The sequence below is a fragment of the Hyla sarda genome, chromosome 4 (genome assembly GCF_029499605.1).
Source record: "Hyla sarda isolate aHylSar1 chromosome 4, aHylSar1.hap1, whole genome shotgun sequence".
Classification (NCBI taxonomy): domain Eukaryota; kingdom Metazoa; phylum Chordata; class Amphibia; order Anura; family Hylidae; genus Hyla; species Hyla sarda.
This window is the reverse complement of record NC_079192.1, coordinates 130790930-130818446: the sequence shown is the minus strand read 5'-3', so window position 1 is coordinate 130818446 and position 27517 is coordinate 130790930. Positions and strand designations below refer to the sequence as shown.

Sequence of the window (27517 nt, the reverse complement as noted above, 5' to 3'; positions counted from 1 at the left end):
AGTATCAAGCTGTGTGCTTTACCAGGCTATATCTAGCGATCAGTGGGACTGATCAAAACTTTTGACGTGTGTGTGACTTGTGAAGTTTTCATAAATTACACACAGTGCGGTGCCTGAGGGATGGATCATGAAACTAATTTTCAAAAACATAAGAGATGATTCCACATGTCACTTTTGCACAAGGTATAACACAGTGGAGCGTTGCCCTAACAGAAATGCTATATGTAATTTTAACTTTACACAGAGTCCAATTAAATGAAATATACATAATTGTTTTTTTTTTTTAATCAGTGCAATGATAAGTATTAGGTTGACTTTAGACAGTTCTTTACTTCCCAACAGCAGAGTAAAACTCAAGAGATCATAAATAGAACAGATGTTGCAGATTGCACATTTGACATATGTCTGTATATTTAGTGCGGACATTAGCACAATAAAACCGTGTAACAATATTAATTTGCCAACTCGTGGCAGAGCAGATTCATCTTTGCGTATTGTAGCTGGATCACACGTAGAAACCTATTATGAGTCTGAGTAATGATTGTCCCTTGTGACAGAACAGCCGGCATTCAGCTCCCTATTCCAAGTACCAGATCACCATATGTCTGACTGTAACTTGTTATAAGACGTAGGATGGCAGAAAGTCCTCCTCAGCACATACACTGGAAGTGCCTGTATTATCCTATCTGAAACCTTGGTCATTTGTATAGGCCAGTTTGTCATTTGGTTTTCCTGCCAATATGATTTTGTTGCCCAGTATTCTGGCCAGCTGAGCTTAATATGTCTATCAGTATATAAAACAGTTTGTAATAGTATTGGACTTTTCTCTCGCTTCTGTGATACATTGAATTAATTAGTTTTTTTTTTTTTCAATCTTTAGAACTAGATATAAATTTGTTACAATTATTAAGCACACACTAATTAAATGTTTAATAAAGAGGAAAAGGCTATAAAAATTATTTTTCTAGAAACTGTTCCATTTGTAACCATAAGCTATGCCTTGTATAGCAACTCTGCTCTATGCACTTAAAGGGAACCTGTCAATAGTTTGTTGCCTGAACCACAGGCATCATAAAAGAACTGATAGACTCTCATATCACAGCGATATGTGAATTACTCTCAATGGCTGTGCTGTTTCAGAGAAGTCACAGTTATAACTTTGGCCATAAACGGTACGGTCCCTGGTAAATGTCACTTTATTTGTGCATAGGGAGATCTATCAATCAGGGCTGGCTGGGCAGGGAGAAGGTGCTGGGATCACCCAGATCACTCAGAGCCCTGTTTCCAGATGAAGTTATTACTATGAATTCTCTGATTTGGCACAGTAATTCAGTGTAATTCGTATGTCATAGCCTGTCAGACTTTCATGCTGCCTATTTGTGGACATTATAAAACTAGGGACAGGTTCCCTTTAAATGGAGCTGAGATGCTATACCAAACAAGACCTGTGAACAAACATAGAAAAGAAAAAACATGTCATTTTACTACTCTTGGACAACCCCATTAAATGTGTAGTTATTGTCGCCGATCACTATGACCGTAATCCTCATTGAAATACCCAGCTCTTTTTAAGGCAGCTTTTGATGTGAATCCATGGCAGATCCACAGGGAATCTATGACTAGTTGCTATCAAACATTGGTGGCATTTAGAGATGACTTACAGTAAATTTGATTCATCACAAACTTCTCGGCTCGGCAGTTGATGACTTATCCTGCGTAAATTAGTTCAGCCTTCAGGTGCTCCAGGGGGCTGGAAAAGGTGGATACATTCCTAGGAAAGAGTCTCCTAGGACTGTGTCCACCTTTTCCAGCCCATCGGAGCACCTGAAAGCTGAACTAATTTATGCAGGAAAAGTCATCAACTGCCGAGCCGAGAAGTTCGTGACGAATCGAATTTACTGTAAGTTCGCTCATCTCTAGTGGCATTTCCTAACAGTATGCCACCAAACTCCTCTGACAGTGAGGAATTTCCTTGCTGCACTTCCTAAGGGGATCTGTGATCTTCTGTATGAGACGGAAATGATCCTAAATCGGTGCAAACTTCCATGAACATAAGCTTTTTCCCATTTCAATTGCACCCAAAATCTCTTTAGTGTGAACGGGGCCTGAGTAGAAGAAGCAGTTCTTCTCCTAGATGTAATGGATTCTTATGAAGGCTATGTTGTATAATATAAATAAATGTGTTATGCCCGGGGAAAGATGGATATCCTTCCATAAGTATGTTCTTGTTGCAGTTACACAGATGTTAATGTGTGCATGCTACTGTCATGTCCCCCTTCCTTTGCTCCCCGGTAGCTCTAGTCTTCAGGAGGGAAGGCATGTGCACACATGCTTGCAGCCATACATTAATGATGTAATGGCTTTCTAATATATATTCGGCAGTCACTTCTCATAAATAATACAGTGATCCCTCAACTTACAATGGCCTCAACATACAATAGTTTCAACATACAATGGTCTTTTCTGGACCATTGTACCTTGAAACCAGACTCAACATACAATGCTATGGAATCTGCGAAACGTGTCAATGGCTGGAAGAACCGACCAATCAGAATGGATATTTCACTGGTAAAACCCCTGTATTCCTGAAGTGTATGCACTGACTGGTGTCTGGTAGCACCCACTACAGTACAGGGAGGTATTACATGTTCTGTACTCTTTACCTGTATTACTGAAGCATATGCACTGACTGGTGTCTGGTAGCGCCCCCTACCGTACAGGGAGGTATTACATGTTCTGTACTCTTTACCTCTGCCAGGGTTAGCTGCTCCTTTGGACATCAGGTGAGGGCGGCTCCATTTTCCTTTTTTTTAGGACATTGCGTGTTATGTACGGGACCCTGGAGAAGCTTCTGTCCTCTACATAGACCAGTGTTTCCCAAAGTGGGTGCCTCCAGCTGTTGCAAAACTACAACTCCCAGCATGCCCGGACAGCCGAAGGCTGTCCGGGCATGCTGGGAGTTGTAGTTTTGCAACAGCTGGGGGCACCCTGGTTGGAAAACACTGACATAGACAGTGATTTACAGCTCCCAGCAGATCTTTATTACTTTTATATGTAAGGATTTGCTTTATCTGCATTAGTTATCTACTTAATCCTTACTTTTTCCTATTTTTGGATGACATTTTGGTGGCTTCAGAACCAATTACCAGGTTTCCATAGAGTTCTGGTCTCAACATACAATGGTTTCATCATTATTGTACAATATTGTAACTTGAGGGAATACTGTAATGCTCTCAAGTCTACTGGAGACATTAAGCTACAACATGCTATGAGGGCGATCTGTTCCTTTCCACCTTCCCTACACGTCTTCATTCTCTTCTGCAGCCTGCCTTCTATACTTAGACATCATTTTGCATCCTATAATCTTTTCTTTCCTCCACATCGAAATCACATTAACTGTTCATCTGTTAAGTAACAGCTGCATTGTGCTTCCCATTCCAGGCATTTCATTACCAGTCTATTATCCGAGCATGCAGTCTTTTTTATTTTTTTACCGCTATTCGCATAACACAGTTTTCATTCTTCCTGACAAGTAGTGAACTACTTATAGTCAGTCTCTCAATTGACTATTTACGTCAGAAGGCCTTTACTTGTGTTAGGATAGAGAACGCAATACGTTTTGCGCTAATGTCATCTAGTAATACTTTATGCTTTTATTGCCTTTTGTTGTTTCAAGTTGGTATTTTCAGATGAAGGATGTTAAGGCCGTATTTACACCTAGCAGGTTTGTTGCCGTTTTGAAAAAACACCTTGTCCTCGGCAGTGAAGGTGTATTTTTGGCAATGCTTAGGAAATTGAAGTCGGCAGTATATGCCCTGTATGTAGAATTGTGCACGCTAATATATACAAGTTTGTTTGCAGATTACCCAGAGTACCACTGTGTAAAAATATCCATAGCGTGGAAATGTTCTCAGTCGGAATAATGTATCAGTGATGCAGTGAAAATATTGTAAAGAGAATTTTCAAAGCTTAAAGACCTATTCACACTAGGCAAATAAACTGTGGCTTGTCCAGGTGGAATTCCGCAGCATGTTACAGGAGCAACAAAGTACTTAAGATTTTAGCCAATCACAAATTTACTCAAAATCTGTGTGGGATTTGAGCTGCAGTGTATGAACGAATGTAGAGGATATGCTGCCGATTAGTTGTACAATTTACCCACTTTACCCTCTGAAGTACCGTAAGTTACCGTATTTTTTGCCTTATAAGACGCACCAACCAAAAAGTGCGTCTTATAAAAAAGTGCGTCGAATACACACACCTATGGCGGCGGTCCCTGTTGCCATCAACAGCCGGGACTCGCGGCTAATACAGGACATCACCGATCACGGTGATGCCTCAGATGCGGCAATCAAAGCTGACCGCCGCGTCTGAAGGGAAAGTGACACTAACCCGACTGCTCAGTCGGGCTGTTCGGGACCGCCGCGGTGAAATCGCGGCGTCCGGAACAGCTTACAGGACACCGGGAGGGACCTTACCTGCCTACTCGGTGTCTGCTCCGTGCCAGGATCCTTTGCATGGCCTGCGCTCTCCTTCGACGTCTTCACGTCGTCGCGCACGCCGTCCCGCCATCCAATAGGAGCGGCGTGCGTAGCGACGTGATGGCGGCGACGGAGAGCGTGGATCCCGGGGAAGGAGACGTCTGGAGCGTCGGGGATACCACGGGGACGCGACGACAGCGATGGAGCGACATCCAGGGAAGCGGTGACTGGTCCGGAGCAGCAGGGACACGTGAGTATTACCTCCTATCCAGTGGTCTTCAACCTGCGGACCTCCAGATGTTGCAAAACTACAACTCCCAGCATGCCCGGACAGCCAACGGCTGTCCGGGCATGCTGGGAGTTGTAGTTTTGCAACATCTGGAGGTCCGCAGGTTGAAGATCACTGTAGGGTTCAGAAGCTTTTTTTTCTAGATTTTGCACCTTTAAAATTGGGTGCGTTTTATATGCCGGTGCGTCCTATAGGGCGAAAAATACGGTAATTGTAGCCAGTTTTGCTGCAAAAATGCAATGAGATTTTACCAGGTTATCATCCCTGCGTCTAGCATTTTTTTTTTTTTTTCAAAAAGTAGAAACATTTTTGCACAAATGGGCACTTTGTGATTTTGTGACTCGCCACCGTTTGGCGTCATGGTGTTATAAGTAACATAGTTTTATGTTTGTAAGGTTAAAAGTAGGAGTTGTGGCATCTTGATAGCATCAGATTTATTAAATTTTCGTTTGCAGACTGGTGTAAATTGTAGCTAAAATTTTAACCGGACAGATATACCAGGATTTATGTACAGCTGTGCTCCTCTACATAAATCCTGCATGCTCATGCACTTGCTGGGGACTATATAAGACCACAATGCGAGATGCCAGTCTTGATAAATCCTACTCTTTGACTTTTTTTTGTTTTTGTCATCTTGTCGTCTTCAATCTACACAAAAATCTACAGCTGAAAATCCGCATTCAAATCTATAAAATTCAGTGTGGATTTGCAGAACCTTCAGAAACATACCTGCAAATCCAGACCGAAGATCTGCAGCATTTCCATCCCATCTGGACATACTTTAATACAACACAAAATACACCCAGCATTGTGAACACTTTAACACTGGGTGCAAGAAATGCTGTAGGTTTAAAGGGGTACTCTGCTGCTCAGCCTTTGGAACAAACTGTTCCGAATGCTGGAGCCGGCGCTGGGAGCTTGTGACGTCATAGCCCCGCCCCCTCAAGGTGTCACGTCCCGCCCCCTCAGAGCAAGTCTATGGGAGGGGGCGTGACGTCTGTGAATGCTTAGCAGCGGAGTACCCCTTTAAGTGACATGGAAAAAAAACTGGATTTCAAAGGAATTGAAACAGATCTGCAAACCCCATTGTATTAATCTATATACGGTATATAAAACTCAATGTATGTGTATGTATGATCCTCAAAAACGTCCAAACGGCTAAAGATATTAACATGAAACTTGGCACACATGTTACTTATAGGTCAACAACAAACATAGGATAGGTAATTTAACCCTTACTCACCCCCATTTTTCAGGGTCAGCGTTTTTGTTTAAAGTCCCATACAAGTCTATGGGAAATATATGTTACTGCATAACTTCCAAACGGCTGGAGATATTTCGATAATACTTGGTCACATGTTACTTATATGTCCACTTAAAATATAGGATAGTTAATTTAACCCTTAACCACCCCCATTTATGAGGGTCAGGGTTTTTGTTTAAAGTCCCATGCAAATCAATGGGGAATTAATGTTCTCACATAACTTCTGTACGGCTGGAGATATTTCAATACCTGGTACACATATTACAGGTCAGGATATGAGGACAGGATGGGAGGTCGGGATAGGAGGACGGGATGTCGGGATAGAAGGTGGAGATAGGAGGACTGGATAGGAGGACTGGATAGGAGGTCGGGATAGAAGGTCGGGGTATGAGAACGGGATATGGGGTTGGGATATGACAACAATATATGGGGATGGGATATGAAGTCAAAAGCTTCCTCCTTTGTTGATTTTCATCCCCAGCAAGGATGAGGAAGGAGAAACCGGGCAAAAATATATAAAATATATTTTGGCCTTATAAGAGAAATCCCAGTCCTGGGGTATTTACCATCTAATGTAGTATTGCATTAAAAATGCTTGACATTCAGAAAGTCTAGCGCTGTGTTTGTCTGGAATTGAAATGTTGTAGCACATTGGTTATGATGAAATATTCATCTACCATTAAAGGTCTTGTGCTGACGGATAAAAGATATGTGGCCATAAACATTAGATTTTGGCCAAACGCTTGTTGGCCGACCACTATTCTTCCCACACCTGTGGTGGCAGCTTATCTCACTACTATGGAGATAAGGTTGGACATGAACTTTTACACACATTAGATGGTTGGCTGGTTCCAAGGAAACTGTTGGTCAAATATAGCCAGAGAAGAAAATGTTGAAATGATAGGAGCATTACCTAAATGGATGAGGATAGTCTCAACTTTTTTCCTTCACTTTTACAATTTCAGCACCAAGTCTTCTTTTCATATGAGTAAGGTACCACAGGGTCTACCTCCTAACACATTGCTTTGTTGCTTGTTTTACACAAACAATTTATCTATAGAATATACGTATGTTAAACTTCTCTTTTATTGCTGTGTTAATGTTTAAAAAATTATTGTGATGTTTCATTGATCTCACACAGTTTTTTTTCCTCCACATACATAGGTTTGCAAAGATAGAGGTGAGTGCATCAGCACCTATAATCCCATTTAGAGAAACCATAATCAGACCACCAAAAGTTGACATGGTGAATGAAGACATGGGAAAACAGCACAAAGTGGCTGTCATACACCAGATTAAAGAAGAGCAAAATAAGTTGCCTGAAGGCATCCAGATAGACCCTGATGGCCTAGTAACTACTTCCAATAAATTTGCCACACTTGGGGTCAGAGCCATGCCACTTCCTGAAGAAGTCACTCATCTTTTAGAGAAAAACAGCGACTTAATCAAAACTATGGAGCAGATAAACTTGGCTTTCAGTGAATGTGGCCATGCCATTCAGGTCAATGAGACAACAATCAGCCGAATTCTTGAATTTAAAAGCCAGCTTAAACAGCACTTACAGGGCAGAAGGTGGCGAAATGTAGTAGACCACATCTGGTCCTTTGGCCCAAGACGTTATGGACCTAATATCTTGGTAAATCGCATGGAAGGTTATGAAAGACCATCTGTATGGCAGTGTCTTGATAAAGTTTCCCAAGAGGGTAGATATCATAGTTATGATAACAGCATTGTTAGTGGTTTTCAGCTTGTGACTTTGGCTGGACCAATGTGTGAAGAACCTCTTATGGGGGTTTGCTTCATTGTGGAAAGGCTTGATATGAATAAATTGGTGGTATTGGAAAGACAAAACTCAGAAGAAACAACTGTAACGAGTGAAGAAGATCTACATACAGCTGCAGAAACTATTGGTTATTCTGTAGGGGAAGCTGCTGAAGCAAAAGATATTCTACAACACAGCCAGGATAGCACAAAGACTCTGGAGAAATCCAGCAAACGCAAAGGGGATTTCCAGTTTACAGACCGTTACGGACCATTTTCCGGACAGTTAATTGCCACAATGAAGGAAGCTTGCCGGTATGCTTTCCAAGTGAAGCCCCAGAGACTTATGGCTGCAATGTATACTTGTGAGATCATGGCTACAGCAGAAGTGTTGGGTAAGTTATTGTAATTTTTTTCTTTATACTATATAAGCATCTGTGTAATTCTGTTGATCTACGGTATCCATCGATCTATCTGTCAATGGATCAATCTATCATCTATACCTAACTAATAACTTTGTTTTTCGGTGGAAAACATATATATATTTTTTTTAAATCAACTTGTGCCAGAAACAGATGACTTCTATTAAAAATCGTAATCCTCCCAATACTTATCAGCTGCGGTATGCTCCACTGGAAGGTTTTTTCTTTTTGAATTTCTTTTGTCTGACCACAGTGCTCTCTTCTGACACCTCTGTCCATGTCAGGAACTGTTCAGAGAAGGAGCAAATCCCCATAGCAAACCTATCCTGCTCTGGACAGTTCCTGACATGACAGAGGTGTCAGTAGAGAGAGCACTATGGTCAGAAAGAAACAACATTCAAAAAGAAAAGAACTTTCTCGGTCGCATACAGCATCTGATTTGTACTGAATGGATTAAGATTTTTTTATAGAAGTCATTTACAAATCTGTATAACTTTGTGGCACAAGTTGATTTAAAAAAAATAGTTTTTCTCCGGAGTACCCCTTTAAGGCAATACAAAATTTGTATATTGTTTAATTTTTAGTTCTTTTGCAGAGTAAAAGTTTGTATTGAAAAAAACACAGTTACATAGTTACTATTGAACAAAATGTATATGTCAATGCGGTTATTGTATCACATTTATTTATTTTACAAAGGAAATTAGAAAAGTCAGCATTTAAGACTACGTTCACACTGCCGGTGGTCTCCGGCAGTGTAAAGCCCATTATGAAAGGATCGAGAAAAGTCGGAGAAAAAATAGTGCTTGTACCGTCTTTTTCTCCGGCTTCCATCGGGACCCGTTATTTGCCAGTATGCTCTTGCAAAATTACAGCCTACAAACTGCAAAAAAAAATGGGACTTTGACGGACGAATTTGCCGAAGCATATCGGCAGCGTGAATGGGGCCTAAGACATATATTGATTGTATGTTATTTTTTGCGCTATACAGTTCATTATGTACTGTGTCTCACATTTTTGTATGTATTTTATTATATCTTTTTATGTGACAACACTGAAGAAATGACACAATGTAAAGTAGTGAGTGCATAGCCTGTGTAACCTTGTGTAGTATTGTGTCCCTATAAAAAAAATTTTTTACCGTATATACTCTGCTTATACTTAAGTGGCCCAAATTTTTTTTGCTTCAGGCATACCTGGGGGGGGGGGGGGGTTGGGGTCGGGACGATCCGAATTTGTTACGAATTTCAGGAAAAATTTGGTTTGCAATGAATGCGAATATCCAAATTGTTTCATTAAACTCCATTTAGTGCGGTCCAGGCTCCAGAGCATTTAAAATGGCGGATCCACATGTGAGGACATGGGGCAAGGAATCCTAGGAAGGCGGGAACAAGGGTAGGCGGGATGACCCTGAATCACATGCAGGATGCAGCAGCCAGTCACCCCTATATAATCGGCAGCCATATTCCGGCTAGTCACTTCATCCTTTCACTGCAGAGAGAGATAGGACAGACAGCATTGTCTGTTGCAGCATTTCGCCTCCTAGTCACGTCAGCATTCTGGTGGACAGAGAGCAGTGCATTTTTCACAGAAAATAATTTTTTACTGCAACGATTAAACTCCCAATCACTGTCTACAGCATTGTATTACAGAGAGGGGCAGAGAGCTGTGTGTTGCCTTATACGTTTGAACAAGCTGGCTCAGCTGGAGAAACATTAGCAGAGGAGGGAGGAATACATTTTTAGCGCAACTCTGTGTCTTTGTTACACAACAAAGGTCTGCTGGTTGTACTAGTCTGTAGACGGTATAATACATACCCAGCAGTCCATTCCTAATAGTCTTTGAGAAAGAGAGTGCAATTTTGTGTTTAGTACACAGCGACTGTAGCACTGTTGTACGTACTGTTAAGCGTACTGTAGCATATTTTTCTGCTCTCATAAGTGCATACCACATACGTACATCTAAGTGTTGTACCATTTTATTCCTGATAAAGTCTTAAGGGCCATATGCCACCTACACCAATAAGTATCGATGCGATGCAAAGACCACTAAAAGGTGGGAGGGAACCAATGTATGGTCCATTGTAACAGGTGGGGATAAAAATTTCCACTGTAAGGCCCTACTCTCACATTATTAATTCCCTTCTTGGCAAGTGTTACTCGTCCTTAAAAGGGCGGGCCCCACACAGGAACCTCTCCCTATTTCCGTCTAAAACCCTGGGAAATGGCAGTGTTTTTAGGTGGAAATAGGGAGAGTTTCCTGTGTGGGGCTGCCCTTTTTTAGACGAGTAAAACTTGCCAATAAGGGAATTAATAGTGCGAGAGTAGGGCCTTACAGGGGAAGTTTTTACCCTCACCTGTTACAATGGACCATACGTTGTTCCCTTCCACCTTTTAGAGGTCTTTGCATCGCATCACTACTTGGTGGTGTAGGTGGCACATGGTGTTTTTTGCATTTGTTAGATTTCAAAAAAAATTTGGGTCCATATATTTTATCCTAAGAATATTATTACAAATTTAGTTTTACGTAATGCATATCCTCAATACTTACTTGTGCACACTAACACTTTTACAAAAGAGACCGTTTTCTTCTGCCTACCTGCCTCAGCTACTATTCTGATCCTGCCACCCGCCTGATGCCACACATCTGATGCCAAGTTCTCCTTCTTTTACCCACCTTCGTCACCAGGTACTGGTGTTAACACCCACCACAAAAATAAACATATGTGGTATCACCGCGTGTGTAAATGTCGGAACTATAAAAATATAATCCTAATTAAACCACACGATCAATGGCATACATGTAAAAAACAATACCAAAGTCCAAAATTGCGTATTTTTGGTCACTTTGTATACCTAAAAAAAATGTATAAAAAGCGATCAAAAAGTCCCATCAAAACGAAAATGGTACCGATAAAAACTTTAGATGACAGCGCAAAAAATAAGCCCTCATACATCCCTGTATATACTAATTTTGGTTCATGTAGTTATCATTTTTTTAAAGTAGTAAAATAAAATAAAACCTAGATAAATTATGTATCCTTGAAACCATATGGACCTACAGAATAAAGATATGGTGTCATTTTTACCGAAAAATGCACTGCGTAGAATTGGAAGCCCCCAAAATGTAAAAAAATTTTGTTGTTTTTTCCAATTTTGCCCCACAAATATTTTTTTTCTGGTTTTTCCATAAACTTTATGGTGAAATGATTGATGTCATTACAAAGCACAATTGGTGGCACAAAAAATAAGCCCTCAAATGGGTCTGTAGGTGCAAAATTTTAAGTGTTCTGATTTTTAGAAGGTGAGGTGGACAATACAAAAGTGCAAAAATGAAAAAACCTGTGGTCCTTAAAGGGGTACTCCACCCCTAGACATCCACAAAGCAAACTTAGCTCCGGAGAGCTGATGGCTGGGGGGGCTGCAGGAGAGATCGTGGGGGTCCCCAGCAGCAGGACCCCCGCGATCAGACATCTTATCCCCTATCCTTGGATAGGGGATAAGATGTCTAGGGGCGGAGTACCCCTTTAAGGGGTTAAAAAATGGGAAAGGAGGGGGATTCAAGCTTTTATTAGGGAAGGGGTTAGCTTTTTTTTTTTTTGTTATAGCTCCCAAAGGGTATGTGCAGACTGCAGAGCATTGCACTTTAGGGTCTGTAGAAGACCCTAGGGTGCAATACTCTGCAGTCCGCACATGCCTCCACCTGTATAGTAATGTACATACACACACACTGCTATTCACATGTGCAGACTGCAGAGTATTGCACCCTAGGGTGCAATGCTGAAACAAAGAATTGTCCAGCAGTAGAGGTGCGGTGCAAAGCAGCAACTACTTTATTAGATCATGTCAGGAAGAGTACAACCATAAAGACGCAGACGAGTTTGGAATCACACTAGATTTTTAGTCATGGCATAAGGAATGTAATGCTCTCAGTCACATACCCTCACCTGTTGGCGGCGCCTGTGGTTGCTAAATGTCTCTGTCCGTGGCCAGAATAACTTTTTCTTACATTTTTGTCTTAAAGGGGGACGCCGTGACGTCACAAGGGGCGTGGCCGACAACCCCGCAGCGCAAAAACATTTAGTTTCGAAAGTGCTTGTGTAGTGAATAAGATATTCAGAAAATATTGAGCTGTTTGATTTTAAAGGGGTTTTCCACCATAAGGTGATTTTAGTACGTACCTGGCAGACAGTAATGGACATGTTTAGAAAGGATCTGCGCTTGTCTTGGGGTTAAATGGCTATGTTTTGAGATTACCATAGCACTGTGGCTAGCTTTTTGTGAACTGGTATTTCCTGTTCGAGTTTTCTTCTTTTGCCTACAAATCCCATAATTCCATTTCCCCCCTCCCAGACATCAGCCACCCCACCCATTGAAACATAAATGAGCTGCATCCATTCAAAAACCTGTGGTTTTCAATCAGGGTGCCTACAGCTGTTGCATTAGTTGCAGATTGATCTCTCTCCAACCAAGCGATTGCTCCACCCATTGAAGCAGACAGGCTCCCTTTCATCAGCTGACTAGTCAGTCAGGTCTTGACCGCATTGCAACCTGGGAAAAATCTGAGACAACAGTCATTTTGTATGCTGTTAAAATAAATATTGGGGTGAAAATCACAGAAGAATTGTGAGAAAACTATCACACACAGATACAGACACTATATTATGAACTACACTAACTTTACAGTCCCTGTAGCATAGTCAAATAAAAAAAATCCTGGAATACCCCTTTAATATGAGAACAAAATATGTTTCTATCTCTAAACTTAATTGAGTAAGAAGATCATGTTTTGATGTTTCTCAAGAGCAAAAAGAAAAAAAATAATTTTAAGGAATTTTTGAGCCTCCAAATGTATTTTACTTTAACACTGAACACTTCAAGGCCCACGGCAGATTTAACAAATGTTCCTCATCAAACTTCCTTTTAAATCTTCTAAAAGAACACCATCCGGCAGGCTCTGGGCTATCTTCTAAGAGTTCATTTGTTGTATTGCAGACCTCAAAAGCACATGTCATTGACCAAAAATAGAAGACTCCAGTTATAAAACACCCAGTTTGTTTCTTTCATTTATCATAGAGGTATCATAAATGACAGATTTAGTGCTAACTTTATTTTAGCAAGAAATTATTGTAACATATTCTGCCAAACCAGCCAACCGTCCTAACCGGTATGATGGACTCCAAACTACCTGACAGATGAAGTCAGGTGAGAGAAGGATCGGGCATGCTAGAGTTCAACTGCCCTATCCTTTTTTTCTTGGGGAGATAAGCCGCTGCAAGGGCTGTCTGGCAACAGCTTACCCCTCTCCATTGAGAACAGGTGAGTGCTCGCGATAAAACATTAATGTACATTGGGAAAGATGGCTGCGGGTTAACAGCTGTCTTATTTGTATGGCTGTTCTAAGGCTGTTTCTCACTATGTTAGAAGTGTATGTTTTACCATGAAGCTCATAGCATATATGGTAAATGTATTTATAGCCCCCCTTTACCTGACAGATCTGTGTAGAAGTAGAAAAAAGAGACCAAAGGATGGCACCTTGTGTGTTACCCCAATAATTCAGTGGGAGGTGGGAGTTGTGCACCCTCTAAAAAGAGGGAGGTGCAGGCTCTATAGAGCGGACCCTCACCTTGAGCATATGGAAAATACGCATATCACCCGAATAGGGGTATAGAAGATGGTTGTGGATCCTGTGCAGCTCAAAGGTTCAGGAGCAACCGGCCGGTGTCCTGTGGATAACTGGAATAGGAATGGAGGGAAAAGACCTTGCCAGCAGGAGCTCAGAAGTCCATCAGAAGTATCACACTTGAGTCACATACATAAAGTATTGGCAACTTTATTGATGTACAGCAATGACGCGTTTCATATACATATATGATGGAAGCTTTTCCTACCGAATGCATTTAAAGGGGTACTCCACTTGAAAACATTTTTTTTTTTTATCAACTTAATGCCAGAAAGTTAAACAGATTTGTAAATGATGTATGGAGCAGAAGACGTCCGCTCACCCAATCCTTTCGCACGGCAAAGAAACCTCCAACGGTGATCTAGAACAGCAGGAGCCAGCGATAAAAGTAACTTCACCTTTATTTTCATCCAGATTAAAACCTCGACATGGATTCGTCTCAGACACAATGGCAATAACATAAAACTCAGGAAACGTCAGCATGCTGGACGTTTCCTGAGTTTTATGTTATTGCCATTGTGTCTGAGACAAATCCATGTCGAGTTTTAATCTGGATGAAAATAAAGGTGAAGTTACTTTTATCGCTGGCTCCTGCTGTTCTATATCAGATTTGTAAATTACTTCTATTTAAAAATCTTAATCCTTCCAGTACTTATCAGCTGCTGTATACTACAGAGGAAGTTGAGTAGTTCTCTCCAGTCTGACCACAGTGCTCTCTGCTGACACCTCTGTCTGTGTCAGGAACTGTCCAGAGTAGGAACAAATCCCCATAGAAAACCTCTCCTATTCTGGACAGTTCCTGACATGGACAGAGGTATCAGCAGAGCGCACTGTGGTCAGACAGAGAAGAAATTCAAAAAGAAAAGAACTTCCTCTGGAGTATACAGCAGCTGATAAGCACTGGAAGGATGAAGATTTTTAAATAGAAGTAATTTACAAATCTGTTTGACTTTCTGGCATAAGTTGATAAAAAAATTTTTTGCCAGCGGAGTACCCCTTTAAATCTGAAGTTTTTACACCTGTACGAAAAAAGACCCTACATCTCCCATAGCTTAGAAAAGCTTATTTAGAGACCTTGCCCCTTTTTTTTAGTATTCATACCTGTTACTAAATGGGCTTTTTTTTTTTTTTTACCACAAATTAGGGGGGCATCTATTATTATAATACTTTTAATATGATTTTTCTTTTTTTATGCCTTTATAAAGTATTAGATTCGGGTTGTTGTTTATTTTTACACCTACTGAATGATGTCACACAAGAAGAAAACAATGGGGACATTTATCATTAGCTTTACACCACTTCAATGTACAAAATATTCCTGCAAATCTTGCGCAATAAATTTTTTTTTTTTTGCGCAATTTTCGGTAGAACATCTTTCAAAGTTGTCTACTGTTTGGGGCACCATACACCACTTATTATTTGTGCAAATAAAATTTAGACCCTAATAGGACACTTACAAAAGTGTCAGATGGCAGAGCACATTTCTGCAGCTCACTGGTTTCTATAATTCAGTCCTGTGCACCTTTTTTAGTAAATTTTGAGCAACTGTACAAACAATACACCAAGCAAACAGGGGTCAAATCTTTACTACCTTACACCAACATTGATAAATGTCCCTCTATTATGTCAGTGATCAGGGCTTGTCATAAAACCATAACTCTGTAAGACTGTGGATCAATCGCCACGTACATCTAACTTAGTCATTTGCATGTAATAAAACAGTGACTATGCTTCACTAAACATGATAAAATAGCATTGCCAAGAGCAATGTGTTTAAAAAATAAAAAAAATTGGCTCTAAAGAGTTTTTTTTTTTCTTTTTCCTTTATGAACTCTTTGGAAGTTTTCAAAGTGCCATCACTAACTTGTTAGAAAGGCTTCTTTCCAGGGAGAAGTGTCGCAAGAGAATATTTTCCAATAAAACAGGATACTCTTTAGTATACACAGAAGTGACTGATCAGTGGACGGTATTAATGTGATGAATGGGATGAATCATGATCCAGTTCACACGCTGATACATTAGAAACTTTCTAAGAGAGTTATTAGCGCACAGAATGCAGTGGAAAACGAATTCTTGCAGAGCTTTAGATTTAAAAGGGTCTTCTGACCAGTGGAAAGATCACATTCATGAAGAGCCTAGAGCCATTGTCAGCCCCCCAGGTACATTGCGGGTAATGATCCCCTTTATCGGATAGATTGTGCCAGTCCCTAAACAAAGATGTGAGACAAGAAAGAAAAAAAAACAAAGCGGCGCCTTGCGTGATACCCTTTAGATATGAGTAACTAAATACTGTGGGGGATACCCACAGGTCATATAGGTGGGTGCTCACCAGATAGTATTAAAATAAGCGCATATCACCCCGTACTGGGGTACTCACTGAAATCCACAGAGCTGCTGAGCCGGAGGGTCCCAGTTGATCTGAGGAAAGGGGGAGCCCCCCTCGAAACGCGTCATCCACACTTTTATTTTTTATTTTGAAGAAATAAAAGGTTTATATTCATCTGAGGTTTACTATTAGCCTTCTTTCTCCGCTTCTGATGAGCTCACGAGCAGCGCCAGGATTTCAAAGGTCTTTTTCTCTGTATTTGGATACCTAAACAATGATGGGTTGGAAGATCCTATTATGGGAATATCCCGAGGATTTGGGACTCTTTAGAAAGTTTCTTAACTTAAAATTGAGGAAATAATTGATAACGAACCAAAAAATTTTAAGAAAAAAATAAAACGCAATGGTATTCATAGGCTTTGATCTGTATTATTTTGTATTAATCATGTACTAAATCAGTGTTTTCCAAACAGGGTGGCTCCAGCTGCTACAAAACTACAACTCCCAGCATGCCCGGACAGCCAAAGGCTGTCCGGGCGTGCTGGAAGTTGTAGTTTTGCAACAGTTTGTGCCACCCTGCTTGGGAAACACTGATCTAGAACATTAATAATACCATTGGGGTATCTGTATTATCCATGTTCTAGATCAGCGTTTCCCAACCAGGGTGGCTCCACCTGTTGCAATTCTACAACTCCCAGCATGTCCGGACAGACAAAAACCAAATAAATAATACGGATGGTACCGCAATGGTAATGACTATAATGTTAAGACCCTGTCCACATGTTACATATTTGATGCAATTTTTTAGTGCAGAAAACTATCTTTGCTGATCCGATAGCATGCTCCAGATTTTGCAGCAAATCATGCTATGAGCTGCCATGGCTTTGAGAGCACGGGAACCCAGCCAAATATGCAATTTTATTAGGGATTTCTTCTGTGGAAACCACAAAGCAGTTTTGATATACAGTCGAAGAAAGTCCAGAGAGAACGGCAATGGCCCATGTTCAAAAAGCTGCATACTGTGACCAATGTTTCCGTATGGGAAAATGTATGTTATATTTTAAAAATGCAATGGTTTCAGGGTTCTTCTTCTCAGAATAGCAACACAAAGAATCTAGACAATACATTTCAAATAAGTTATGAATTGATTTACATTTTATGTAGTGAAATAAGTATTTTATCCCCCATCAATCATCATGATTTCTGGCTCCCTTTTTATACATGTTACAAGCTGAGATTAGGAACACTCTTTTAAAGGGAGTGCTTCTAATCTCATCTTGTTACCTGTATAAAAGATATCTCTCCACAGAAGCAATCAATCAGACTTTCCACCATGACTAAAAATAGAGAGCTGTCCAAGGATGTCAAGGACAAGATTGTAGCCCTACACAAGGCTACTTGGTGAGAAGTTTACAACAGTTGATGCGATTATTCGCAAATGGCAGAAACACAAAATAGTTACATAGTTAGTACGGTAGAAAAAAAGACTTATGTCCATCAAGTTCAACCAAGGGGGTAAAGGGAAGGGGTATGGGTGAATGAAGGGGAAAGGATTCTATATTTCTGCATAAGCATTAAAGGGGTATCCCGGCTATAGACCTCTTATCTCCTATTCAAAGGATAGGGGATAAGATGTCTGATCATGGGGGACCCGCTGCTGGGAACCCCCGTGATCTCTGTGCAGCAACCGGCATTCTGTGCTGGGCTGCTGCTCCAATCCTTTGGATAGGGGATAAGATGCCTATGGCTGGAATACCCTTTAATGTTATTTTGTTCTAGGAATGTAACCGTTTTGAAGCCCTCCACTGTTCCTGCTGTGACCAGTTCCTGAGGTAGACATAAATTCACAGTTCTTATGGTAAAGAAGGCATGTCACCCCTTTAGACTAAACCTTTTTTTCCACCCCGTCACGACAGCACCACCAGAGATGGACTCCTCCTCCAGGAACAGGAAATCTAGAGTACAAAAAGGATGCACACCCCTCTCTGCCTCAGTGGTTTCCTGTTCCTGCAGGAAGCCTGGAGTAGTCCATGCCTCTGGTGGTTTCGATATCGTGACGGTGGGGGGGATCCAGAAGAGGCTGTTCTCTCCTAGTTGGGAGAGTTATCTGGACCTTCGATAAACCCCTGGTTGGGGGTTTTTTACTTTTTGTGCCCCAGCAGCAGCATTCCGGCTCTGCCACCCGCCTCCTTTCTCCCTCCGCCCCTTCATCCTTCCGCGCGGCCGGCCCGTGGTTGCGGGTCAGGCTGCGCTTTTATGCATGGTAGTATCTGAGGGGGTCCGGAGCTCCTGCGGAGTCACGTGGGGAGCTCTGCAGCTCTGCCTTGTTGGAGGCGGGACTACAAGGTCACGTACTGTGACGGCTGGGGATGAGAGGGGTGCACATGACGGCGGATGAGACGCCAGGGTCCGGGCCTTCCAGGGAGGCAGATTTCAAAAGGAAATTTTTTCTACTGCTCTGCCTCCATTGCACATAGGACAACCGTCTGGAAGCTGAAGCTGCTGCTGCTGGCCTCCAGGAGGGAGAAGTGTGTGAGGAAGATGAGCTCCATTGGGGATGACTCTTCCAAGAAGGACCGTTATGGCTCTTTTTTTTTCTCATATACTTATTTTTATTTCTTAGGATACTTCTAATGCCTTATGTGTAGAATTGTGTTAACACCTGATTATACTAAGCCTAACTTCCCAGCTTGCATTAATAGGATCATTGCTGCAGGTGTATTTAAAAAAAAATATATATATTATAATACATTTTTTATTGCTTAAATTTGTTACATTTTTAGAATCCCCGTCACTAATTTTGCAGATGCAAGAGATGGTTAAGAGCCAGATAGAATCTGCCCTTAAAGGGTTTCTACCAGTAGTTACCCCTCCGCAGCCGCTAATGGCCCCTTCTGTTCCTGGTGATATTGAGGAAGAAGAAGGTGTGGTTTCTATTCATTCTGATTCAGGTATTCCTTTTATCTGATATTGTGTTTTTCAGTTTTTATACTATGGGTTTTCATAGTTATATATTCCCTATAGGGGATTACTCCCGTTCATCTGAAGTTGGCTTGTCGGGAAAACGTCTTTATCGGTCAGGGGATTCTGAGCAATTGGTTAAAGCAGTGAGGTCCACCATGGGGCTTGAGAAGACTTAAGAGCAGAAGTCTATTCAAGAAAGAAAACGTAGAGTTTTTCCGGTTTATAGAACCATTTCTCAATTAATTGAGAGAATGGGAGACTCCGGATAAGAAAACTTTAATTCCTAGGGCAATTAAAAGAAAATACACTTTTTCGGAGTCCGACACGAAGTATTGGGCTCGCCCTCCTAAGGCCACGTTCCCACCTGGCGTATACGCAGCGTTTTTCACGTGGCGCAAAATCTGCAGAAGCAGCGGAAAATACACTGCAGATCTCTAGCTCACCATACGCACAGGGCTTTCCGGCAGCACTTACCAACTCTGCCCGAAGAGCGCTCTGGATAAAAAATTGGTCAGGGGAAAGTGGCTTTAAGAGTAAGTTATGTGCCATCCCCTGTGAGGGAGAATTTTTTTGGTTCTGTCCTCTCAGATGTGTTAGACAAGGCTGGAGATAGGAAGAAGGGATTCCCATCCTAAAGGGAAGAGAAGTGGTCAGAATAAGAATAGGGATCTTTCTAACAAGTGGAAATTTTCCCATAAGGGGAGTGGCCTTATGTTTAATCAGCCTAGTACTTCCACCAAAAAAAAAAACTAACCCCCAATGAGAGGGTCCTCGAGTAGGTGGTAGACTTAAAGAATTTTTTCCAGAATGGGAAAACATTTCTAGTAGTTCTTGGATAATTCAAACTATTCGGTACGGTCGCCGTCTGGATTTTGTTTGTTTGCCACCTACTTGTTTCTTGGTCACTAAATCTCCTGCAGGACTTTCAGGTCAGTCTTCTTTACATAGAGAAGTTTTATCCCTAATAGAGAAAGGTGTTTTGGTTCCTGTACCTCCATAAGAACAGGGTTTGGGGTTTTATTCTACTCTTTTTCTTGTAGGAAAACCAAATGGAATGTTCAGGGTTATTATTAATCTCAAACCTCTGAATCGTTATTTGATTTATAATTGATCTAAAATGGAGACAATAAAATCCACCGTTAACCTTTTGTTTAAGGATTGTTTTATGTCGTCTCAAGATTTGAAAGATGCATACTTTCCTGTCCCAATTCACATAGATTATCAGAAATATTTAAGGATTGCAGTTTGGGTAAATTCTCAACTCCTTCATCTACAGTTCTGCGCCCAGCCCTTTGGTATAGCCATTGCTCATAGAGTATTTAGGAAAGTAGTTGCAGAAATGGTGGCCCATATTCGAAATGGAGAAGGGATTTTTATTCCCTATCTAGATTATTTTCTGCTGGTAGCAGTATCAGAAACAAAAGTGAAAATGTTTTTGTCCCGTACTATTGATATCTTCCTTAAGTTAGGCTGGTTAATTAACTGGGATAAATCCTCCCTTACCCCTACTCAACAGAGAGTTTTTTTGGGCATTTTGTTTGACTCTTCAGTACAAAAATATTTTCTCCCTCCGGCTAAGATTGAAAAAATTATCTCTTCAGTCAGTGAGATTATTAGATCTCCCTGTATTTCTATTAGCAGGGGGATGTCCATTTTAGGTTTGTTCATAGCAGCCATCCCAGCTGTTCCCTGGGACCATTTTCACTCTCAAGTTTTACAATTAGAACTCCTTGGGACTTGGGATGGTTCCCAACAAGATTTGGATAGACGCATTGTGTTGCCCCCTCAAGTGCTGGCCTCTTTAGATAGGTGGTTACTGAGTTATAACCTTTCTAAAGGTGTAGATTGGGTTTGTTGGGACCCTGTAGTCATCACTACTGATGCCAGTCCTTGGGGATGGAGTGTTCATTTGGGTAACCCTAATTTTCAGAAGAGTTGATTGTCAGATCCCCTAATTTTAAGGAACTTTTAGCAGGGCTCTGAATAAGCTAGTGATTTTATTATTACATTTATCTAATGTAAAAATCTTCTCGGAGAATACCACTACTGTGTCTGTCATAAATAGGCAGGGAACTACGAGAAGTCCATCCCTTATGAATTTGTCCTTTGTAGAATCCCATCTAAAAACAATCTCTGCAGTGCATATCTAAGGGGATCTCAATATCAGGGCAGATTTTCTAAGCCACCAATGAAGTCATCAAGGGGAATGGCGGTTGAATCCAAAAATATTCTTCATGATCACAGCCTTATCAGAAACCCCTCAAGTGGATCTTTTTGCTACCAGGCACAACAGACAGGTCAGAGACTTTCTTTCCCTAAATCCAGCAGACAAGACCCTTGGGAATGGGACTTGTCCTATGCCTTTCCTCCCCTGGCTCTTAATCCCAGAGTTATAAGTAAGATCAAAGAGGGCAGATAAACAATCATCCTAATCGCCCCATTCTGGCCACGGAGAGCATGGTTTTCCTGTCTGAGGACTATGTCTCTAATTGACCCCTGGGTTTTCCCGGAAATCCAGGATCTTCTCAGCCAAGGCCCGGTCCTTCATCCAGATGTCCACAACCTTCATCTGACGGCTTGGCTCTTGAAAGGATAATCTTGTAGTCCAAGGGTCTGTCAGACGCAGTCAAATCTACTTTACAATACAGTAGAAAACCAGTGACTACAAATATTTATTTTAGAATTTGGAAAAAGGTTTTGTCATTTTCAGATTCTACTGATTTTGATTTGGATAAGCCAAAGTATGCCTTTGGCTTATCCAATCGCCCCATTCTGGCCACGGAGAGCATGGTTTTCCTGTCTGAGGACTATGTCTCTAATTGACCCCTGGGTTTTCCCGGAAATCCAGGATCTTCTCAGCCAAGGCCCGGTCCTTCATCCAGATGTCCACAACCTTCATCTGACGGCTTGGCTCTTGAAAGGATAATCTTGTAGTCCAAGGGTCTGTCAGACGCAGTCAAATCTACTTTACAATACAGTAGAAAACCAGTGACTACAAATATTTATTTTAGAATTTGGAAAAAGGTTTTGTCATTTTCAGATTCTACTGATTTTGATTTGGATAAGCCAAAGTATGCCTTTATCCATGATTTTTTGCAAAGAGGACTTGAGAAAGGGTTAAGGGCTGCCACCCTCAAAGTACAGGTAGCTGCTCTGGGGGCGTTATATGGCCAGAAGATTGCTAATCATCCCTGGTTGGTGAGATTTTTTAAGTCTGTTATCAGAATGCAGCTATTCAGTCCACCAGCTGTTTCTCCTTGGGATCTTACTCTGGTTCTTAACTCTCTCTGCAGGAGTCCCTTTGAGCCTTCTATACCCCTGGAGCTTTTAGTCCAGAAAACTGCCTTACTTATAGCTGTCACATCTGCCAGGAGAGTAGGGGAGCTAGCGGCCCTATCCACTAGAGAACCCTATATTCATATCTTAGATGATAGGATTATTTTAAGACCTGATACTGCTTTTTACCTAAAGTTGTCTCAGATTTCCATTTATCTCAAGAAGTTGTCCTTCTGTGTGAATCCATCTTCAGAAGGTGAAAATCTGTGCCACATGCTTGATGTTCGCAGATGTGTTATAGAATATTTGGAAAGGACCAAAAATTTTAGGAAATCAGATAAATAGTTTATTCAGTTTGCAGGTCCTAATAGGGGAAATAGTGTCAGAGCAGATACTATTGCTAGATGGGTTAGGCAGGCCATTGTTGCAGCTTATTCCTCTGCAGATCTGTCTCCATCAACCAACCTGAGAGCCCACTCTACTAGAGCTGTAGCCTCTTCACGGGCAGAGAAAAAAGGGGCTTTTATTGCTCCGATCTGTAGGGCGGCTACTTGGTTGTCCCCACATACTTTTTTTCGGCACTATAGGCTGAGGGCTGACGATCTATCCTCCTTGGCTTTTGGGCGCAAAGCTCTTCAAGCAGTGGTCCCTCCCTAATACTACTCTGGTATTCTCTCTGGTGGTGCTGTTGTGACTGGGTGGAAAGGCGGTAATTACTCACCGGTAATTCTTTTTCCTCATAGTCACGACAGCAACACATACTATTCCCACTCTTTTTCTTGTTCTTCTCACATGTGGTGTGTTCACTGTGATGTTGCAAAAAAACAAAATAAATAAGACATATCTATCTATATATTAGGGATCGACCGGTATCGATTTTTTTAGGGCCGATACTGATACCGATAATCTGCGACCTTTCAGGCCGATAACTTATACCGATATTCTGGTATAAGTTATCGGCTATTTTCCCCCTCCCCGGCCCCACAGATCAATGATTTAAAGCGGACGCATTGAATCAATGAACTGCAGCGGCTTTTGCAGGGCCAGAGACCGCCGCCCGCTTCTCTCCCCCTGCCTGTCCTGAGGTCCTCCCTAGTCCAACCACCACCGCTGCCCCATTGCCTCCCCTATCCCCGGTTTTATAATTACCTGTTCCCGGGGTCCGCGCTACTTCTGGCTCCGGCAGCGTCCTGAGCTGACACTGTGCGCACTAACGGTGATGTCGCGTTGAGGACGTCACTCGTCATTGCGCTGTGCAGCGCACAGCAATAGCGCAGGACGTTGCAGGAGCCAGAAGTAGCATGGACCCCAGGCCCCGGGAACAGGTAATTATAAAACCGAGGATGGGGGAGGCAATGGTGCAGCGGCGGTGGTCTCTGACCGGGGGGGCAGGGCATTATCGGCAAGGTAATTGCCGATACTGATAATGTCCAAAATCATGAATATCGGCCGATAATATCGCCCAAACCGATAATCGGTCGATCCCTACTATATATATAAAACTCAATGTGTGTGTATGTTCCAGCATCATGTCCAAACGGCTAAAGATATTAACATGAAACTTGACACACATGTTACTTATATGTCAACAACAAACATAGGATAGGTAATTTAACCCTTACCCACCCCCATTTGCCAGGGTTGGGGTTTTTTTTTAAAGTCCCATACAAGTCTATGGGAAATATATGTTACTGCATAATTTCCAAACAGCTGGTGATATTTTGATAATACTTGGTGACATGTTACTTATATGTCCACTTCAAATATAGGATAGTTAATTTAACCCTTAACTACCCCCATGTGTGAGGGTCAGAGTTTTTGTTTAACGTCCCATGCAAATCAATGGGAAATGTATGTTCCCACATAACTTCCGTACGGCTGGAGATATTTCAATACCTGGTACATATATTACGGGTCGGGATAGGAGGTCGGGATAGGAGGACGGGATATGGGGTTGGGATATAACAACAATATATGAGGACGGGATATGAAGTCAAAAGCTTCCTCTGGGGATTTTCCTCCACAACAAGGATTAGGAAGGAAAAAACGGGCAACGCCGGGTACTCAGCTAGTATATATATATATATATATATATATATATATATTTGTTATGCGTATAGTGGTGTTTGCTAACCTCATGTAGGATGCTTCTTAAAGTCTCTGTAATTCACGGAGGCAGAGAGGGATATGCATCCTTTTTGTACTCTAGGTTTCCTGTTCCTGGAGGAGGAGTCCATCTCTGGTGGTGCTGTCGTAACTACGAGGAAATAGAATTACCGGTGAGTAATTACCGGCTTTTCTCCAGTTGGAGGCAGCGCCCTCTTGTCCTTTGAGGGGGTTTAACCTGGAACAGTTTTTACCCATATTTTTTGTATTGGCCATTTATATACTTAAATAGCTGTCACTCTCCCTCAGTTGTGGGCTCCATGCAAAATCTCATCTCGAGGAGTTTCAGTAATCGGGAATGATAACAAGAACTACACAGTAGGTTCTTGTCAATGTTCTTAAGGCAGCTGGGACCATAGTCACCAAGAAAATTATTGGTAACACACTATGTCATGAAGGACTGAAATCCTGCAGTGCCAGCAAGGTCCCCCTCCTGCTAAAGAAAGCACATGTACAGGCCAGTCTGAAGTTTACCAATAAACATCTGAATGAACCAGAGGGCAATTGGGTAAAAGTGTTGCTGTCAGATGAGATCAAAATTGAGCTCTCATTGGCTTCAACTCAACAAGCTCTTTTAGAGGAGGAGGAGGAATGCTGCCTATTATCCCATTCCACTGTCAAACACAGAGGTTGTCAGGACAAGGGGGGACAGGACAACTTTACTTCATCAAGGCATGATGGATAGGGCCATGTTGCGTCCAATCTTGGTTCAGAATCTCCTCTTGGCCAGGAGGTTAAAAATGGGTCATGGATGGATATTCCAGCATGACCAAAAACACACAACCAAGGCAACAAAGGAGTGGCTCGAGAAGAAGTAAATTAAGGACCTGAAGTGGCCTAGTCAATCTCTAGACCTTTATCCCAGCGAAAATCTGTGGTGAGAGCTAAAGGTTTGACATATCAAAAGTCAGCCTCTAAACCTTTATGGCTTGGAGAGTATCTGCATAGCAAGTGGAACAAAGTCCCTCCTGTGTGCAAACCTGGTGGCCAACTACAAGAAATCTCTGACTTCTAAGATTACCAACAAGGGTTTTGCCACCAGGTACCTGAAGAAACGCCCGTCAGCGTGAAACTGTGCGGTCGTCCAGGTGAATATCTCCTGCCGCTCCGGCTCTGTCTGGTGTAGGGGTGTCGAAAGATTGGATTTGTACCTTCTGGAATAAAACCACTTCAGGCAAGATACACAGGTGTGTGCTCCTATTTCTTCTTCTTTTTATACACGTTTTACCACGCTATCCAGGTTTTATGTGAGCACCACTCCATACCATGCTACCTGGTTCATCCCACCCCCCACCGCCATCCACACACCACTGCTGCCGAGATCCTCCTACTCTCCTTGCCTGTGGTGCTCAGTCGCCCTCTTCAGTCTGTCATATTTTGCAAAGGGGTCAATTACAAATAAATGCAAATATATTTATAATTTTTTTTAAATACCCTACCACTAAAACTATAGACTGATCATTTCTATATCAGTGGGCACATGTACTAAACCGGCAGGGGATCAAATATTTTTTCCTTCACTGTATTTGAGAGAGGTTTTTTTGGTACAGATTTTCTTAAAGGTGAACAGATGTTTCCTTGTAGTTTAAGTGACTTTTAACGCTGCCATCTTGACTTACGACATGATACGTTAAAAATGGCCGTGTTTGGAGCCTTTCATTCCTAGTCCTTACTGTCTCATAGCTAGTCCTTAAAGTAGTAAAATGCCTGATAAATTGCATTACGAGCACAAGGGTAATTTATTGCTTTCTGAACATATAGTGCAGATTGTAGAACAGGACAATGATCCCTGACCATGGATGTCAAGTGTTATATATAAAACACTGCACATACACTTTAGCAGCTCACTGCTAAACATGTGATCTGATAAATCATTGTAGACCAGAATGAAGAATTCTCTGACCTATTGATGTCTGGAATTCTTATGTGACTCTGCAGTTTGAAATGAACTCCATATGTACTGGCTTAAGGCTTCTGCCATCATGCCTTGCACAGCATTTTACAGAGCTATGTCTTAAAGTAGAGGCATGGGCTTTTTTTTCTTCATCATTTTATGATGACTTTTCTAAAGGCAAAGATACATTTTAAGATATAGTAAACAGCTGTATATACACTGATCAGCCAGAACATTAAAACCACCCACCCACCCACCCAATATTGTTTAGGTCCTATTTGTGCCACCATAACATGATCAAGGCATGGACTCATTAAGACCTCTGAAGGTGTCCTGTGGTGTCTGGCACCAGAACATTAGCAGAACATCCTTTAGAGGGATACTCCGCCCAAAGGGGATAAGATGTCTGATCGCGGGTGTCTCGCCGCTGAGGACTTTCAGCGGCGAACTTTCTGGAGCCAGTTGATATATATATATATATATAAATAAAAGTTTTTTCCTGGAATACCCCTTTAAGCGTTTACAGCCATTGTAAATGTAAGAAAGATGGGTAAATATAGAAAAAATATTAAATATTGTAGAGATTATGACCATTTACATCAGTGCCTACCCTGATGATCTCTTGAATCTAGAGTGTGTTAAGATTGACTGGGCTATGTAGTTTTGTTATTGGTTTCATGTTTTGTTTTTTTTAAGTAGGTCAAACGTCATAAAAACGAGTTTTGTCTGTAAAATAAATTCAGATCAAATAATTTAGCAAAGCCTGTGCACAGTTCAGTCCTGCTATGTGTGTATATAGCCACAGAGTTGGGCAAGTTTCATAGAAATTAACCATTTACCTATCAATCTGTTTTTGAAATGTGGCGGAAATTAACTGAGCCCTTAGTTCCCATACCCTGATGTTTAGTAGTTATCAATCATTTGTCAATGGTCCTTTAAAAGCCAAGTAAAATAAACGTGTTTGAGGAATTACTGTCTAAAGATTCTCACCTGGC

General features: G+C 41.5%; 1 protein-coding gene across 4 annotated transcripts in view; it reads left to right on the top strand.

Annotated features, from left to right (window-relative positions):
* EFL1 (elongation factor like GTPase 1) overlaps positions 1-27517 on the top strand; it is a 342928-nt gene that overhangs the window by 282194 nt on the left and 33217 nt on the right. For all 4 annotated transcript variants that reach the window (XM_056572137.1, XM_056572135.1, XM_056572138.1 and 1 more), the window contains one exon: positions 7199-8190. In XM_056572137.1, coding sequence (XP_056428112.1) covers positions 7199-8190 — 992 coding nt within the window. The remainder of the gene's footprint in view (positions 1-7198; positions 8191-27517) is intronic.